Genomic DNA, 18,489 nt, shown 5'->3' on the forward strand with positions numbered 1-18,489 from the left:
GAATTGAAAATAATAAATCCTGATGGGATTTTAAACAAGGCCTTTCCTATAAGCAGTTGCCTTGAGTTTGAAAACCCATTGTCTAGTCAAACCTAAAGCGACAGGTAAAAGGGGACACTTATCAATTGGCAGTGGAAAGGAAAATTATCAAAAGTAACAATGGGAACATATGATATAATTATGAAAGGGTCGCCTTTTTGTTAACATCAGTAGTAAAAAGGGAGCATTTATAAAAAGGGGAAGGGGCACAGAATTGGAAATGAAAAAAAAAAGACACATATCAATTAAAGTAAAAGGGACACTTATCAGAGGTGAAAATGGGCATTTCTTAAACGTACAAAGGGGCACTCATTAGAGATCATAGATGAAAAGGGCACTTATATTTAGAAGAGAGAAAGAAGCACTTATTAAAAAGAAAAAGGGGCACTTAGGCCATTAAAAAAATATATACATGTTTAGCGTCTCCGCCCGCTTCCTTTTTGGGGGCCGCCTCCTATTTTTTAAATTTTGTTTGGATTTTTTTTTAAAAGAAAAAAACATGAAAAACACTGCTAAAATGGTTTTATTTCTGATTTTATAAAAAAATGTCGGCGGCCATCTTGAAAAATAGCCCGACTGTGAGGATAAATGGACCGAGCGGCCATTTTGAAAGAATAAAAAAAAAAAGGGCCTCCTCCTTCCTATTTTTCGAAAAAACAGGACGCTAAACATGTTTTTTTTTTTTTATTTGGCGTTATCCGTGAGGTAAAAAAGGAGCATACTTACCTTTGTAAAAGGGGGCAATTTGGGGCGCTTGAAAAGGTGTGTGTGTGGGTGGGGGAGGGGTGTAAAGGAGGAATACAAGTGGACATGCCAAGAGACAACTTAGCAGTGACTAAGAGGAGTTTTTACATAAAAGAAAGAAAGAGAGAGAGAGAGAGAGAGAGAGGGGGAGAGAGAGAGAGAGAGACAGACAGAAGCGATATCACGATAATAGCGATACTATATCGGATCGTATTTTCCAGAAATTACAGATGACGAATGTCGTCGTCATTTTCTTTGTTCCGTGATATTTTGGTGACAAATATGGGTTTCTACATATACCATTGATACATATTGTAGAGTTAGATGCTCACAGAAGGTAATTCTGACATTTTTTTGTTTGTTTACTAATTCTAGTGTAAGAGATCTTTGACTTTCGGATGACAAACGCAGGCAAGTTGGTCGAACGTCGACGTGTGTTGTCTGTCCACGAATTCATGTTCCAGCCCCCCACAACTTCAGGCACAGGAATATGCACTTGCCTCAACACAACGAGCTACTGTACGCGCACTGGCATGCACTGCACCGAGCTGAATTGACTGCACTGACAAATCTGATGCACGTCATCTGGTCATTGGTTGCAAACGGTGTTATTGATAAATATTCAAGTCAATATAGCTTTTAGAGTCTTTTAAATTTTTGAAGATAATGCTATTTGTCAATTTAAGTGATGTTATAAACCCCCTTTTTCTGAATGATGGGATGATCGATGAATGAGTGGTGACTAGATCTAATGAACATTGAATTGATATTGATAACAGAAGAAGATGTTGTTGAGTCTTGACTTGTCTTGTCTCTTGAGATTTGTGACTTGTTGAAATATATGGGCTATAATATTATTTTCATTATCTCATCATTTAGAATATAGACCCTAGAGTCTACACCAATTAATATTTGATGAAGGTTAATGAAAAATGAAGAAAACTATCAATAGACTAGAGTATCTAGTGAGACTAGATCTAGACTGTCACTACCGGTATTAGGCTATTCCAAATTCAGGCGCGTAGCAAGGGGGGGGGGGGGCAGTAGGGGCAGTCGCCCCCCCCAAAAAAAAAAGAGAGAGAGAGAGAGATTGAGAGAAAGAAGAAAGGAAGAGGATGTAGGAAGAAAAAGGATTAAGAGTCGAGAATGGTACAACGATTCTTCTTCTTTTTCTAATAATTTAATGAAACGTCAAGGCTTTGGCGCTTCGCGCGGGAGGGTGAGGGGAAAACTGCATTCAGATAAGGATTAAGAGTCGAGAACAGTACAATGAATCGTCTTCTTTCTCAAATAATTTGATGAAACGTCAAAGCTTTCGCGCTTCGTGCAGGACGGGGGGCAAACTGAAATCAAACAATGATTAAGAGTCGAGAATGGTACAAGGAATCGTCTTCTTTCGTAATAATTTAATGAAACGTCAGAACTTCCGCGCTATGCGCGGAGGAAGGGGAACTTGATTCAAACAAGGATTAAGAGTCGAGAACGGTACAACGAATCGTCTTCTAGTAATAGAAACTGAATTTAGACAAGGATGAAGAGTCGAGAACGGTACAACGAATCGCCTTCTTTCTCTAGTAATCTAATGAAACATCAAAGCTTATGCTCCCCCTCCCCCCTCCCTGCACCCACCCCCCTAGGGAGCGCGCTATGCGCGCTCTGTAATCTTGGCTACGCGCTTGTCCAAGTTTGAACCAATTTTTTTTGTCCAGAAAACTATAGACTAACTGACTCATAATCGTACTATAGAGTCTACATGTTTGATGGGGTAACAAAAGTTTACTTCACGCACATTTTTAAATGTTAAAATATTTCAATATTGCTCCATCGACATCAAGCTGATTGACATCAAGCTGATTGACATCTCATTTTCTGCCAAATACTGTTTAATCAAATGTTCAACAAAAGTTACAAAACCAAAACAAATCAAAGAACAACAAATCTTGAGCCTTTGCACGTACAAGAAAGCAGACATGGCCATGGGATAACTCAATAACTATTAATCATTTCCCAGAAATGGAAAAAAGGAGGATTGTTTAGTTCTGTAATTTGTAGACTATGGCCATTGAAAGATTCAGTACATGCTTTGTATTTGATTGAATGAAATCTGTTTTCAAACTCGCTCTCATATTAGGAGGTACAGTACATGTATGTAGCATCATTCGACCCTAGAAGTTTTTGAATCTTTTTTTTTTCATTTGTTATATTTGTATTCAATTTTGCTGTCATGTTGAAGATTCCCTCAACTTTTAAGTTTATACTTCATTAATTTTCTTGTACAGGTACATGTACATGTACATGTAACTTCAAGCATCTTTTCTGAGCTTGAAACCTCATACATGTTCATGTAAGTATTTTTTGTACCTGTACTTGTACATACATGTACAACTAAATAGGCATATTTTTGTACATACATGTAGCTTTGGATTCCAATTTTCACCTGAAACTTGAATTATCATTAAAAATACTCTTTTCTTATTTGATTGTCAGGTGCGAAGTATGGATATCATTTCTTGGGCACTTCACAATGACCTAGAGTACATGTAGATCTACAATATGTGCTGAAGCTCCCTTTATTAAGAAGATATACCAATCCAGTATTATCAGAGTAAGCAGAGTGCATCAAGGGAAATCATCGCACAGATTGTGCAGGCCATCCTACTTAGTGGTTTGGTGAGTGGCTGTGTTGAAATCAATACGTGACTCCAGTCTTTGGACATGACTGCAGTAGAGTTTTGTGGCTTATACAGAATGTCTTCTTGTGACAGTGACAGCGAGGATAGGAGAGAGAAAGGATCGGGAGAGGAGGTCAGGCTAAATGTTTATGATATGGTAAGTAAACAACAAAGTGAAGGGGGGAAAAAAAGTTACCGGTATTCAGGTGTTAGAAACTTTAAATCTGATATTTTGGGGCAGGTGAAAAGGCATTAAACTTTTTAATTATTAAAGATGGTAGACATCAATGTTGATCATTTCTAGTATGGAAAGAATAATACATTACAATAGTTTTCCATTTGCCTTGGTATGTTAAAAGTAAAATTAAAAACAATCTGAATGTTATTTTCATGGCTGACAACTGTCAGAAGAATTTGCTTGATATGATGTAGAGAACAATTGTACATGTACATGTACATGTATATTGATGTCAGTGTGATACTCGATACATAGTACATGACCAAGTGTTTTGTCATAAATGTAACCTTATCTGTGCACTTTGGCACTTTGGACATTCACTGCAAGTTCTGTGCCAAGATCATTGTCCCAGTGAAAAGTTTTGAAATAAACTGTACATGAACTTGAAATGTCATAGACTCAAGAGTAAAGAAAACATGAATTCTTTTTGTTAGAATGGAATTGATGGAAATAGGATGATGTCCTTACAGGTTCATTGTTTTAAAACATGATTTCTTACTAATTTTTGCTTAGTTAAACTGTGCAGTGTACACCACTGCAAAAATCACGAATACATTTACATACATGCCTAACATAATACAATGTATAGTACTTTTATCACAGCCTACATGTTTCCCCATGTTTTAATGCTTGAACTCATCTCAATTTTACCATCTGCATAATCTAGTTTAATACATGTGTACATGTAGCTATTTAAGAATGAATTTCTTTTAGAATAAGCATACATTATTACAGGATGGTGGTCGTAATGTGCTGATTCAGGGTTGGACGGGCTGGAGCAAAGATCTGGGCCCTGTTTCATAAAACTTGTTATCAATAACAAATGTTATGTCTACGGCAAATTTGCTCTCAGCCAATCAAATGCCACAATTTCAGTAGCTACATGTATTATTGTAACTTGTTACCAATAACAAGATATGATAGTATACCGGTACACTGTAACAGTAAGTTACTGAAAATACTAAAATCCTTACATTTGATTGGCAATAAATATGAGCAGATTTTGTTATCAATTGATCTGTGGCAGTTGTTATTGAAAACATTGACAAGTTTTTATAAAACAGAGCCCTTGTTTAATAGAAGAATAGGAAGAGTGTTGGAATGCACTAAAGAAAAGATGATTTGCGAAAGAGGAGAAAAAAAAATGAGATTAGAATGGCTTCACACAACATTTTGAAGGCTCAAAGGCCAACTCCTGATGATGCAGGACGCCAATGTCTGATGCAGGGGTATTATTGCCATCCATATGGAAGCCTCTTTTCTTTTTTCATGCATGTTGGCTCAATTATTTATGATAGGATGGTCATAATGGGGCAATTAACCTTGTCCTCAAGATTAAAATGTATTCAGATAAAACAACATGTACATGTACATTACCTGCATGTACTGTTCTTGTATTGTACATATTCATTGATATTGATGTGCTGCATATATACACATGTACACGAGCATGGGCCTACACTAAATACTAAAGCTACCATTGAGCTACATGTACACCCATCTTGTTTCATACATATTATAGTACTATAAGACCTATTTTATTCTTAATATGAAAAGAAGAGAGTGGCCTAAATTTTTGATAATTTTCTTATATATCCTGTAAAAACAAACACAAAGAAAGAAACAATTTCACACAGCATTACAGTAAAACAAGGGGGGGGGGGGGAGTGGGTCTACTCGTACACAGACGTATTAGATATTGTATACATGTACTTCTATACACCACTACATTCGCACAAATATGCTGAAATGTACCAGCATGGTTCAAATGATTGATTGAGCAACTATTACTTTACAGAGAGGATCAAATTGAGTCAAATATTCATTTTGTGTTGTGAAGACTTAAAATGCAGTATGTAAACTTGTGCAGTATCCATGTACATACAAAATGACTTATAATGCACTATATACCTGGAGACATTTTATTCTAAGTGTCCATGTTCCCTTTCTCCCGTTTTCTTCATTCTTCTTTCCTAACCTTCCTCTTTCCTGTCCTATCATGTTGGATTCTGGGTTTGCATTGTACAAAATGCAATTTCTTCCAAAATTCTGTTTGATATACTTTACTTGATATACATGTATGTTTCAAGCCATTTATGTTTACCAAATCCTATTTTATCAGGGAAGCTGTCTTGACAAAACCTTGTTTTTTTTTTTTTTTTTTTTTTTTTTTTTTTTTTTTTTACGGCTGTGCCCAATTTAGTTTTGTCATCATTAACGTATATTTACATGTATTATTGTATATCATTCAGATCTATTTAATGTATGAAATTTCATATTTTTAATTGATGAATTTGTATACAAATGTTTTATAGAAAGATGGAATCTAAATAAAATGAATTGAATTTGATATATCTTTGTAAGATATTCTTATTACAATCAGAATAACATTAACATTGTAACCGGAACCCACCCCTTCCAAAATGAGACAAAAGAAATGATACTGTTCATGTACATGTAGATAGTCTATTCTGGAAATGTAAGTACTAATAATTGGTTCATACAGTACAAAATACATTTCTTGAACTGGCCTGTCACTTCTTTTCTTGTTTCTATTGCAGTATTGGACTAATGAATATACAACAACACTAGGATTAGGTGTATATCACACTGGAATTCAAGTTTATGGGAAAGGTAGGTACAATTTTACACATTTGAAAATTAAAATAACCATTTTCCTGTTTTTGCATGTAATGTACAGGGTAGAAAATTTTCAGATGTCGATATTTTGAAATGAACTTGTATTGTAATGACCTTAATTGTAGCAGTACAGCTGTCTATAATTATGTATCATTTTGAAGTTTTATCATGCAGATAATCTTCTGATGTCCTCCTTTCTCTCTCTGGAGATCTATGCATTTTTAATGAAGAGAATCAAGAGTAGGATTGCAAAACAGGAGACATGTAGATTTTATCTTCGTATGGAGGGTTGAAAGAAATGCGGGACATTGAATAATTGATTTGAAATTTATTTCTTTTATTCCACTGCTGTTGTGCAGTTTTGAATTGTGGTGTATACTGTATGTGCTGAAGATGCTGAAAGTGATTGTACTCATTACTTTGTTTTTGCAACGTCTTGTTAGAACCGTCATCTAAGATTTCTTCTCGTACAACGTGTAACTATTTTTAGGGTTAACTGTACAATGTTTATTGCCCCAAGGGTAATATCAGAAACAGCACTGCTGGTACATGTATGCAAGTTGAGAGGCTTAATTCTGTAATAGATTCAGAGTCTTTTCAACAACCATCGTCTGAAAAATACATGCAGGACCACAGCATTCAGTACTAGTTATAATAGAGATGTCCTTATTTCCCTAGAAACACAATTTGTCAAAAATGTACCAGTGGAAAGGCTTTGAATTTGTCTGATAGATAGATGTTTGATAGATGTATCTGTAATTCTTATCTGCCCATCCTCTTTAATGCACAAGAAAAGGCTCACATAATACAGTACCGTAATTAACAGTGTATAAACCGCACCTTTTTGCCGCCGAAAAAAATCAAAGTCGGGGGTGCGGTTTATACATGGTACACCAAAAAACAAAAAAAAAGTTGTGATTTATGCCCCTCCATCTGGCGCTATGCCTGGCAATGTCTCCCAGCTCAGTAATCGGTGTGTTGACTCACCACTAGGAAACTAGAACAACACTCAAATTTGTCTGTCATCTTGGTTTGAAAGTAATCTTTCTGATAGATCTCAATATGTAGTTTATAATAATAATTCCTACACACGGTGTACCACAACGTGCTATTCTAGGTCCTCTACAGTTTTTTAATTTACATTAATGATCTTACACATTCAGCTGCACCTCGCAGTTAAATGAAAGGCCTTCCCGTATGGTTTTTTTTAACACGGACAAAAAAAAAAAATTAAGGGCGAAAAAGAGGGGTGCGGTTGATACACAAGGGCGGTTTATACAACGTTAATTATGGTATGTACCGAAACATGTCAATTCCTGGCATACATGTTCATATGCCATTTATACATTGTTGTATGATGTACCATGTACATGAAATCTCAAATAGTCAAAACTACAGTGAGTGTACTTGCCTGCATATTTAATCAAACAAATGCATTTAAGATCAAATTGTGGGAGGGGGGGGGGTGGAATAATGTACCAGTACAGTACTACATTTATTTTGTGTCGAGATGTACATGTACATGTACATGTACAAACTGTAGATGCACATTATATGATATGAAATCTGATCAGAAAAGTACATATACAATATGTACAGGTACTCCTTCTTCCCTTTAAGATTTGTTTTTTGTACGCCACTTTCACTACCCTTTGACCTGTTTATAATCCATGATGGTCCCAGCTTACCCCAATTTTGGCCCTGATCAATATTTAATGGTTTGCTCTCTGCCTGCTCTCAGTTACCATCCACATAAAGATCTGCAAAATTGATTGCTTGCTGTGCAGTCTGGGGATATTAATTTGGGGGAGATGGATGGAGGAATAATGCAGACTATTTTCTCCATCGGGAGAGTCGTGCGAGCAATCAAGGCTATTTCGTCTCTTGGGTATGTTTTTGAGGGAGGATGGAGTAAGGAGTTAAAAGACAGCATTGATCAGTGAAAATGTCATGTACATGTAGGTGTTAACGCTGATGTGACCTTTCAAATAAAAAATGATCAATGCGTCATATTTGAATTAGACTGGTATGAAATCTTATAATTGAACTACTGCTTAAAGGGAAATCCAACCTTATTATCAAACTGCTCTAAAAGGATGGAGAGAAAGTATACTGGTGAAAGTTTGAATGAAATCTGACAAAAAATGAGAAGGACAGAAGGTTATGAGTTTTTGGAAGTTGCAATTACTATAGGTATGGGCTCTTCAAATGAGCTGAATCAGTAATGTCGGTGTGATGTAGTGGCAGACAACTTTCCTATGTGTTCCAACACACAAAATGACTCAAAACGTGTGTGACTTTGGATGTTTTTTTCTTTTTAGAGGACCTGTTATAATATGCATGTACATCATACACTCCATATTTTGAGTAGTGCCCTATTAGGGTGAAAGCACTCAGCAGAAAACCAAAAAATAGTGATACTTTTGTACACAAAAAACAGGAGAGTTATCTGCCACTAAGCCACAATCCACCGACAAAATTGCTAATTTGAGATTCGCATACCTTAGCTGTCATGATCTCATGTTTCAAGCATTCATAATTTTCTTATTATTGGTCAGATTTATTTCAAACTTTCACCATTTCTGTATCTCTGATTTTTCTGCTTTCATCCAAACTAAATTATTATAAGGGTTGGTTTGCCCTTTAAAACCACAAATCTTCACTTTGTATAAATACCTTACACAGCCTTTAGACAGAATAAGAATACTGTACATACACCCTGTACTGAACACATACATGTACGGTAGTTATTGAAGGAATTATACAATGTGTAGGAGTCAGATAGATAAAAAGCTAATGGAGAAGATAAGTAGTAGTTGGTAGGACATAAAATATATGTTGATTTGGGTATGGTAAAAAGAATTTGTAAAATTGCCAAAATTGCCAAAGCATCTTGATACAATTGTACCTACAGTACATACATGTACATGTACTGAATAATGAGGGAAAGGCTACTGTTCACTAGTGCTCAGCATACACAGGTAGGCATTAAAGAGTGATGAATTATCAAAGAGATGAAGATGTACATGTACGTACTACATGTACACTGTGTGTTTGCAAAGTCTGGCTTCATTCTTGTGTTTAGTTATTAGTATCAAGTTGAAGATACTAATAATAATATTGGGTTCTTGTATAGCTTATTTTTTATTGAGACTCAAGGCACTCCTGATTGATACCTTTGAAAATCTTTCTCAGGCTTTAATACTGGCACACACTTCAATGACTTCATGCTCATTAACTCAACTCAAGAGTCAAGACTCATGAATACATATTGACTTAAAACGATGGATTTACAAACTCATGCAGAACGAGCTTGTACTGTACAAATCTTTCACATGCCATTAGAGTCTGAGCTACATGGAAGTCTATTACGTAAATACAAATGCATTTTATAATTAACCTTCACTTAATGTCTCCTACATGTATGCAAGAAAAAGTGTAATTCAATACATCGGTTAATCTTATGGGTTTAGATTTCGGTATGCTTTTCATTTACAGCATCAAACTAATTAATTTTGCCTGTGGTTAAAACAAATGACCTTAATACCCCTCCCCCATACAATTATTTAGAAATTATATTGGGTGTGTGTTATTCATACATGTACAAGTACAGTACAGTAGGTTGATCTTTGCCAGTGATTCATGTACTAACACTGTACATATCTCTTCATTTCTTTGAAATTCTTTCATAACAATGCAGTACATTTATCTTTTAGTGTTGTGTTTGAAATGTAGATGATCACACAAATTATGCATCAATTTTAATGTATTTTATTCTTGAATCAAATGCTTGCACAGTCCAACCATGATCATTGTACCGCCTGTAGATACAGCTGTACTTGTATTTTGTTCTTAACACCAAACAAAAAAATATCCATTTCATATTCTTTCATGATTTAGACATTTTTTGGGATTAAAAAAAAAAAAAAAAAAAAAAAACCCATTGATACTAGAACTTGTATTCTGTTTGCCTGTGCAGTTGTATGTCTCCTAGATATTCTCAAATTTGTGTCTGTTATGACAGTCCTACCCTGTACAAGTGCAACGTTCAGAAGTCCTATAAGCCTTATTGTGAAATTTCACCCTCTAATGTTCATGTATATTCCAGCCTAGGGAATTAGGAGTGTATGAATAATAAAGCCTTCCTAGCAGGCCGCAATCCCTCATCTCTCTCCTCAGGGTTGTGACATTCACAGGCAAGCAAACAGGCATCCAGTCACCTGATGTCCTGCAGCTTTTATGCCAGAGTATAGGGCATGTTTCCTCTTTGGAATTGGAACCCCATTCAGACGAGTACAATTTGTTGTCTAGCTGTACGAAAATCATAAAACCTTGTATAGCTACACGTCAATGACCCTATCCGATGAAAATACAACTTGATATAAATGGAAAACTGAATGAATGTAGAATACAAATATAAAGGAATAAAAAGTAATTACCCTTTCATTATTGCCCAAAAGCAAATTAAAACCTTGTTTTTCGCACCCCTCCAAATTATGGGTCAACAGGGGTCAAATTTGCTGAAGTTATAGTGAAGACATAGCATGTGGATATAACTGAGGCGCAGAGCCGTGCTTTAATTAATGCAAAGTCATTATGAATATAAAGATGATGTCATCAAGTTGATAGCAAGTTTTTAGGTCGACAACTTCTGATTTTCAAAGCTTTGGATTTTGACAGACACTTAAAAGTGACATATGGTTGATATTATTGTAATCCATGGCTTACACCTGTATAAGCTTTCCATTGATACACAATCCATCCATTTCATATTTGCAGTTCGGATATGGTCTTTAAGTAATAAACTTTTTCAACCCTGAACAAGGCACCTACAACAAAATATTGTACAGCAAAATGGAGGTGTGACAAACAATAAGTTGATGAAGAACAGGGTCCCTTTCCCGCATAAATATCACATTGAACGAAACGGTACAATATGGTCAGCTATCACTCATGTGGTTTGCGCAAGCTGTTATTTTGTACCCTCAAACCATAGATACACAAACAACTGATGAATGAATTCATATTTTGTATGTAGACCTACTACAAAAAGACTGGATTTCTTTCTTAGCCGGTTTAGGCCTACCATACTATAAAGACTGGGTGATTTCCCTCTTATCACACACTCTTGACTTTATGCCCCTTTCATATCAAGGAAAACCCTGGCATTTTGAAAGGGCAAGGCCATAAAGTCAAGATCAATGACAAAATATAGCTTTATTTTGTTTATTGTTCAAAGGCAAGGCCTTTTTTAAGGAGGAGGTACACATACACATGTACATGTATCTCCTCTATATACTTGAACCTCGGCCAAACATGAAGACAAATACCTTTTGTAAAAAGTCAAATTCACTGTGTACAGTGTATATTTAATTTTGACGGAAATAATAATTTATTCTCTAGCCGCTCATTATATATTCAGTTACAGAAAGTTAAATTCTACCAGCTTATTTGCAGGAAAGATCCAGCGTTGGATTATGGTAATGAAACAAAGCAATTGTACTTGAATTGTATTTTTGTATTATCTGTGCATTTGCTGATCACAGAGTATACAGTACGTATGGAGGGCCTTCAGCCCTTCACTGTGAAATTCCACATTTACTATGAGACAGTGTACTGTGTATACAACTGTATGTGTAAGCCTAGTATTAAATAAAGACCGTGTTTATATCTTGTACATGTAAAACTGCCATCTTAGTTGAGATGCATCTAAAGATTCTTTATAGACTGCTTGATGATCTGATGGCATGATCTTGAAGACTGGCCATGACTTTGGCTCACTTCCCCCATGGATTCCATTACTTACATGTATGAATGCCTATGAATGATATAATGCCATACTATACCCACCATCTACTGTAACACCTTTGCAACATCATACTGCTTGGATGCATGATCATCAGGATTAACTGTACTGGAATCTCTAATGCTCATTCAGACTACTAAAACTACATTGTATAGCTACATGTAGTTAGCTACACTGTACATGTACATGTTACTGTAAACAAAAACTGTGTAGCTACAGTATATAATAAGCCATTTTGTTTCCTAGTCTAAATGTTTTAAAGCAAAAACTTGTAATGAAACGTTAAAAGAAACATCATATACATGTAGTGATACGCTTTGATCATATAAAGGCAGGGCTTATTGTGAGCATGTACTGATGATTGGCCAGTTATCATGTCAACTGACCTCTTTAAAGAAAATTCTTTGCATGTTTATATGTCCTTATGATATGATATGATATTCTTTTCACATGTGTATGCCCGCTGTATTCTTGGGAAAAAACATATATGCACCTGGCAGGGCTAAGAATCATGATTGGCCAGTTGTTGTAATGTCAATTGACCTCTTTCAAAAATAATTTATTTTCATGTGACGTGTCTTTATGATATGATACTCTTATTTATTTATTTTATTTTTATTTATTAGTCATTTTTTTTTTAGTAGGGTGGCTCCATCAGTAGTTAAATACTGTTTTCAATGGAGGCCCTACAACATAAATACAAAATTTACAAACATATTGATGTAAACAATCCAAATCGAGACAAAATAGATTCAGTTACAACATTTTCCAACTCTTTTCATGTGTTTATGCCCCTTTTGCCGTACAATGATGCTCTAATGCTCTATGTAAGTTTTGTATAAATGGCCTCTAGTCTGAACGAGCTACATGGATAAGGGCTATAGCTGTCAGTGATGTGAGATGTGGACCGTTTAATTACATACACTCTGTTAATTCCCTTGTGAATACGATGCCCCAGCCACTAGCCTATTAATTGTATACCATTTGAGAGGCGCTTTCCTCAAGGACTAATAGCTTATTTGGGTCTACAAGGTATGTACGTGTTAAATGTACATACTTTTAGTATGGCTAAGTGTGCAAAGAAACCTGTCAATTTGAATTCTGTGATACAAAGTACACTGTATGTATCTCTTCACAGTATACATGTACATTGTACATGTAGGTGCACTATTTCTTTGTATACAATATAAGCCTACTGACAATGTGTATAACATGTATTCTACAACATTTTATTTTATATGTATACTCAATAAATAAATAAATAAAATCGAATGCTGATTTTGCCATTTAAAAAAAAAAATTTGTCAATCAATTTCCAACTTCAGTTTTTACAGATAGTACTTAATGAAAAAAAAGGTATACATGTAAGTACAGTTTCATAATGACCTGCTCAGATTCCTATGGTATCAAAAGAGACAAGAAATTATTTGTGTATTGAGTATTGACAGTTTTTTCTCTTTCAATTCACAGTTTAAAAAAAATATATATAGAAGTAGAACTAATGTAAATAACATGTATCTGAATCCTTCTTTATGGATTCAGATATCAATACAATAATTTGATTTTTTGTTAAGTTATTATTTAAATCCTCTTCCAATCTTTTTTTCTTTCTTGGTACAGAGTATGCTTACGGAGGACACCCTTTCCCGTTCACTGGAATATTTGAGATAGAACCCAGAGATGTCACAGATTTAGGAGAACAATTTAGTTTTAAGTAAGATCTTTTTGTTTGAATTCACATATGATATGAGTGTCGAAATATAAAGTTAAAAAAAGGTGGCATTACAATCCAACTAATCTCTAACGTTGAAATAAATGATTATACACATATACAGTATGTCGGATGTCCTATTTGTATGATACTTAAAACACCATGTTTTGAATAAATTGCTAATTCATTTGTATTGTTAAATTAAGAGAACATTTTTTTTAAAGAATGATTTTAAAAAATGGAGAAAAAATAAAATAAAGTAAGAATGAAATAAATGATTATACATATATGTCCTAAAAAAAAAATGTTTTGAATAAATTGCTAATTCATTTGATTTGTTAAATGTTAGCTTCTTTGGGAAAAAGTATTTTTTAAACACTAGAAAAATAAATAATCAATATATGGTAAAAATGTACATCCTTGAAATACATGTACATCCTGTACATGTACCATGGAGAGTAATCTGTTAACAGCTGAAAAAGGGGTCAGACTGCAGTAAGACGATACACAGTGTAATGAGTCTATTAACATTAAGTATACAAGTAGATCTGTTAGGTCATAATATTTGTATTATTTCTCTACCACCAGACAATAATAGCAGAATAAGAAATATTTACTCTGGCAGTTGACAAGTTTGTGCAAGCTGGAGAACATAGGCTTCACAGCAGGTAGTAATAGACAGGATAAATTTGCCAGTTCTGTATTACGTTTCCAGATGTGTACATGTACATTGTATATTGATGAAGATTTCAGTGCTATTGCAACCAAAATGCACCTTGGATTGCAAGTATAGACTACTGTTAGCAAGCTATCATTGCTGGAAATGAGAAAATGAAATTGCAAGTGTATTAAATTGCAATTAAACTCTGATCAAAGTTATATTGAAGAATAAAATTGTTCATAGGAATGACATTGTAAGGTATTGGCTTTAGAATGTCAATTTTAATTTGGAAAATTACATTTATCTATCCATAATTTACGCTCCATATAATTTTGTTACACTCATAAGTGGTCTGGATTGAAAATCATAAGGTTAATATGCATGACCCCCTTGGCCTTGTTAATATTTTAAATATGAGGGTGGGGGTAACCTACATATAGGTGCCTGTTAAGCATGAGCCATGCCATAATACTCATTCAGCAGCTGTATTGACATGATTTCTTTTCATATGATTGACAGGGAAACGATAGTTCTAGGCCAGACTGACCTCACAGAGGAAGACGTAGTGAAAGTAGTAGACTGCCTTGGAAAGAAGTATCCCGGTGAAGCATATCATCTCATTCACAAGAACTGCAATCATTTCACACAGGAACTAGTACAAGTAAGCAGCTCAAAAGCTTTCTAATGGTATCCTCTACAGTCATTTAAAGATAAGAAATGGAAATCCAACTTAAAAAAATAGAAGTTTAACATTAAATTCTTTCCCCATCACTAAAATTAAGACCATCAGAAAGTGTAACTTCTTTGCTTTCCCATAATACATTAGTTTGGTTGTATTTCCAGGATCATGCGCCACTGAAAACCATTGTCTGTAGAATTTTGTGCAGAAATTCCATTTGGTTCACTTGCAAAAAGCCCATTCGGTATGGTGTCAGGGTAACGACTTTGTCAACCGGCTTAATTGCTTCTTCTAGCTATCAGTTGTTAATTAGATCTCGCCCTGTTCGAGTTTAAGCCTTAGCGAGACAAAGCGTTCCCTTCATTAAAAGGATTACAAAGTGGCCTCCCAATGCGTGGGTGGATAATTATTGTTTGGTGTCTCATTATCACAAAGTGTTAAATATTCAACGATAAATCGCTAAATAAGGTATCATCTAAAAGCACCTAGGGTACTCACATGAACATTACTCCTGCCTCAATGGCTGAAGTGGACCTACATGTTAAAGTGTAAAGGTTTGAAGCTGTGCCACAGGATACATAAATATATATATTTTGAAATACAGCACCTTTGCATTCAAAGGGGTCCAGATTGAGCTGTCCTTATACATGAGTGCTATGTGAAAACTTCAAAATCCTGGGGGTCCAGACTTAGATTTTGGTCCCGGGCACCTGGTAGTTTTGGTTTTATCCCTGCTCATTGGAAGGATTTGGGGAATTTTTAAGAATTTGAGAAATGAAACAAGGCATAAGTACGGTACTAGTCACCATCGCGTAGTTTTAAATGATGGAGAGGGAATTTCCCTATTTCATATCCATTTCATTGAAACAAAATATTTTCCACTGGTAGGCTTTGGGAAATTTTGAAGAATTTGAGAAATGAAACAAGGCATAAATCCTGTTTTGATATTAGCCACCATCACATCCTTCTAATAACATAGTTTTAAATGATAGAAAGGGAATTTCCCTATTTCATTGTAACAAAATATTTTGGCACAACATGTTTAGTCTATACCTAGCTCATTTTTCTTATAAAGCCGTTAACAATCTTATCTGAAGGTATCAGGTTTTATATGTACAGCTGCAGTATTCTTTTGAAACGATATCTGCTAAGAGCAAGAACGGCATTGACTATTTGTTGAATCATATGAGTTAATATCCATCTGGCTTCCAGTGGGCAATGTGTTTGTTTCAGACATAATACATTTTGATCTCTGATTGGATTGATACCCTTCTACCCCTCAGATACTCTGTGCCAAGGAGATACCGTCGTGGATCAACCGATTGGCTGCAGTAGGAGCCCGCCTACCCTTCATGGAGCGCATGCTACCCAAGGAGTGGCTAACCCCACTAGCCCTGGTAGAGAACAACTCGGTCAAGGAGCCCGAACCCTCAAGAACACCCAGTGACTCAGAAACGGGCAGCAAGTCATCATTGTTATGACAACCCTGATATCACCTCAAGGGAATGTTTTATATACAGAGTGCCACAAGGATGGGATGTGTACTTGCTTTTTATTGTGACTTTATATTAAAGGAAAGATGACAGAGAGGATCACTCCATGGAGCATATTTTCTTGAAAGCATACTGTTGATCCATCATTTCCTTTTTCAGACATATTCTCTTATTTATATGAATGTATGCAGATTTTGATAGGATAGTTGAACCTTGCCTAAACTCTCATGAAAATCTAAACTGCTGTAATACAACTAGACTAGAGTCCAAAAAATTCACTGACCAAGTTAATAGCAATCAAAAACCCATTTCCGATGTCGAAATGAGAGTAACGTGCCGGGTGCCAGTCAAAATGGCAGTTTGAAATATGGGACTGATTGAAATTCTCTTACGTTGAAAGGCAATATTAAGCAAATAAAAAAAAAGTGAAAATATTTTTTTTTGGATTACATGTAGCAAGATGTATGAAAATGAATATGCAAGACATTCTTTTTTTAAATTAGGTCTACCGGTAGATGTTTTAATTGTGTCATTTTTATTGAACCACAAATCTTTTGCTTTTAACCAGGCAGTACGATAACCATGATATTACAGTTCCTCTCAATATTTATCATGCTTTGATTTGATCAACTCTTTTCTTTTCTTTTCTTTTCCAACATTTATTGGTAGATTTTCCTACCTGTTTGTAGGATGGAAAGACAGAACAAGCTTGCAGCACTGTGCCTTCTCAGATAGTATCTGCTAATATTTAACAAATACTATTAGCATGTGGTCATTCATTCTAATAGTGATAGCTTAGGCTTTAGATAATGATACCATTCAGCAGAGGTGGATTGCCATAATGTAGGATGTCAAATGAGCAAGTAGATCAACTTTGTGGCACTCTGGCCAAATTTTACTAGCTCTTTTATGAACTTACCGTGTTGAATATACAAGATAGATATCTATTTTTGTGTGCTTACACTTGTAAAAAGCTAATTATATAACAAAGTAAATTGTTTACAAAATATATGTATATATATTTATGGAGGTAGAGTTGGATCATTGTCTGCATAATTTATTCTAATAGAGGTTGAAGTAATAATTATCCTGGTAGAATGTAGATGATTAGATGTATATATTTGCATTGTTCCTATGGGTATCAAGTATTAAGGAACATGCGGACTGTGCCTTTTGGACTTTATAGAAACTTCAGAAAGGTAGAAGGATATTTCTTATATGAGGGAAAGAGAGTGACTTTATTTCCTAGCTCAAATAAGATTGCTTTAAACATGTAGGTCAAGCTCATATGATTGTTGATTATTCTTTTGAGAGGGTATATGACTAGCTGCAACCACTCCTTGGCATGGAAACACCTCTGTCAAAACATAGTCAGCCTTATTGTCTCCCTAAAGATGCATCTTGAATGAACTGTAAGCCTTCATACCATCCATAGGTTATTAGAGCTCTTGGAAAAAATGACAAGTACATGTAGCACATTTGGAAGGACTAAACCCCCATAAATGCAGAAGATGAATATTTTCTTCAAAAGATGTAATCTCTCCCTGTTTTCAGTGAAACAGGTTGTGCGTTGAACCACAGTTAAACAAATTTTGAATTGAATTTAGGAGAGAGTGAGATATATTTCCTTTGCATTTGGGGAAAGAGAATTGTTTGAAAGACAAACTCTTGTTTTTATCTTTTGCCACGGAATACAAGTAGGCAAACCCCATTTTACTGATGTCGAAAATTATTTTCAATGGAAGACAATGTCAAGGTGTTCTCTCTGGAGACAAACACCATGGCCCGAATTCACAAAGGAGTTTT

The 18,489-nt window shown here is 35.1% G+C and overlaps 1 protein-coding gene across 1 annotated transcript; it reads left to right on the forward strand.

Moving 5' to 3' along the window:
- Nucleotides 1–983: 983 nt before the first annotated feature.
- Nucleotides 984–17,532, forward strand: LOC589303 (deubiquitinase DESI2). The gene is made up of 6 exons (XM_788947.5): nt 984–1,120; nt 3,271–3,612; nt 6,255–6,327; nt 13,760–13,853; nt 15,031–15,172; nt 16,474–17,532. Exons 2-6 carry the CDS (start codon nt 3,499–3,501, stop codon nt 16,669–16,671), a joined length of 621 nt encoding a protein of 206 aa, XP_794040.3. The 5' UTR covers nt 984–1,120; nt 3,271–3,498; the 3' UTR covers nt 16,672–17,532.
- The last annotated feature ends 957 nt before the right edge of the window (nt 17,533–18,489 follow it).

The sequence above is a fragment of the Strongylocentrotus purpuratus genome, unplaced genomic scaffold (assembly GCF_000002235.5).
Source record: "Strongylocentrotus purpuratus isolate Spur 01 unplaced genomic scaffold, Spur_5.0 spur5_contig_831, whole genome shotgun sequence".
Lineage (NCBI taxonomy): Eukaryota > Metazoa > Echinodermata > Echinoidea > Camarodonta > Strongylocentrotidae > Strongylocentrotus > Strongylocentrotus purpuratus.

Coding starts and splice junctions, on each gene's coding strand:
- LOC589303 (XM_788947.5), top strand. CDS start 3,499: ATGACTGCAGTAGAGTTTTGTGGCTTATACAGAATGTCTTCTTGTGAC. Junction 6,328..13,759: donor AATTCAAGTTTATGGGAAAG/GTAGGTACAATT, acceptor TTCTTGGTACAG/AGTATGCTTACGGAGGACAC. Junction 15,173..16,473: donor TCACACAGGAACTAGTACAA/GTAAGCAGCTCA, acceptor TCTACCCCTCAG/ATACTCTGTGCCAAGGAGAT.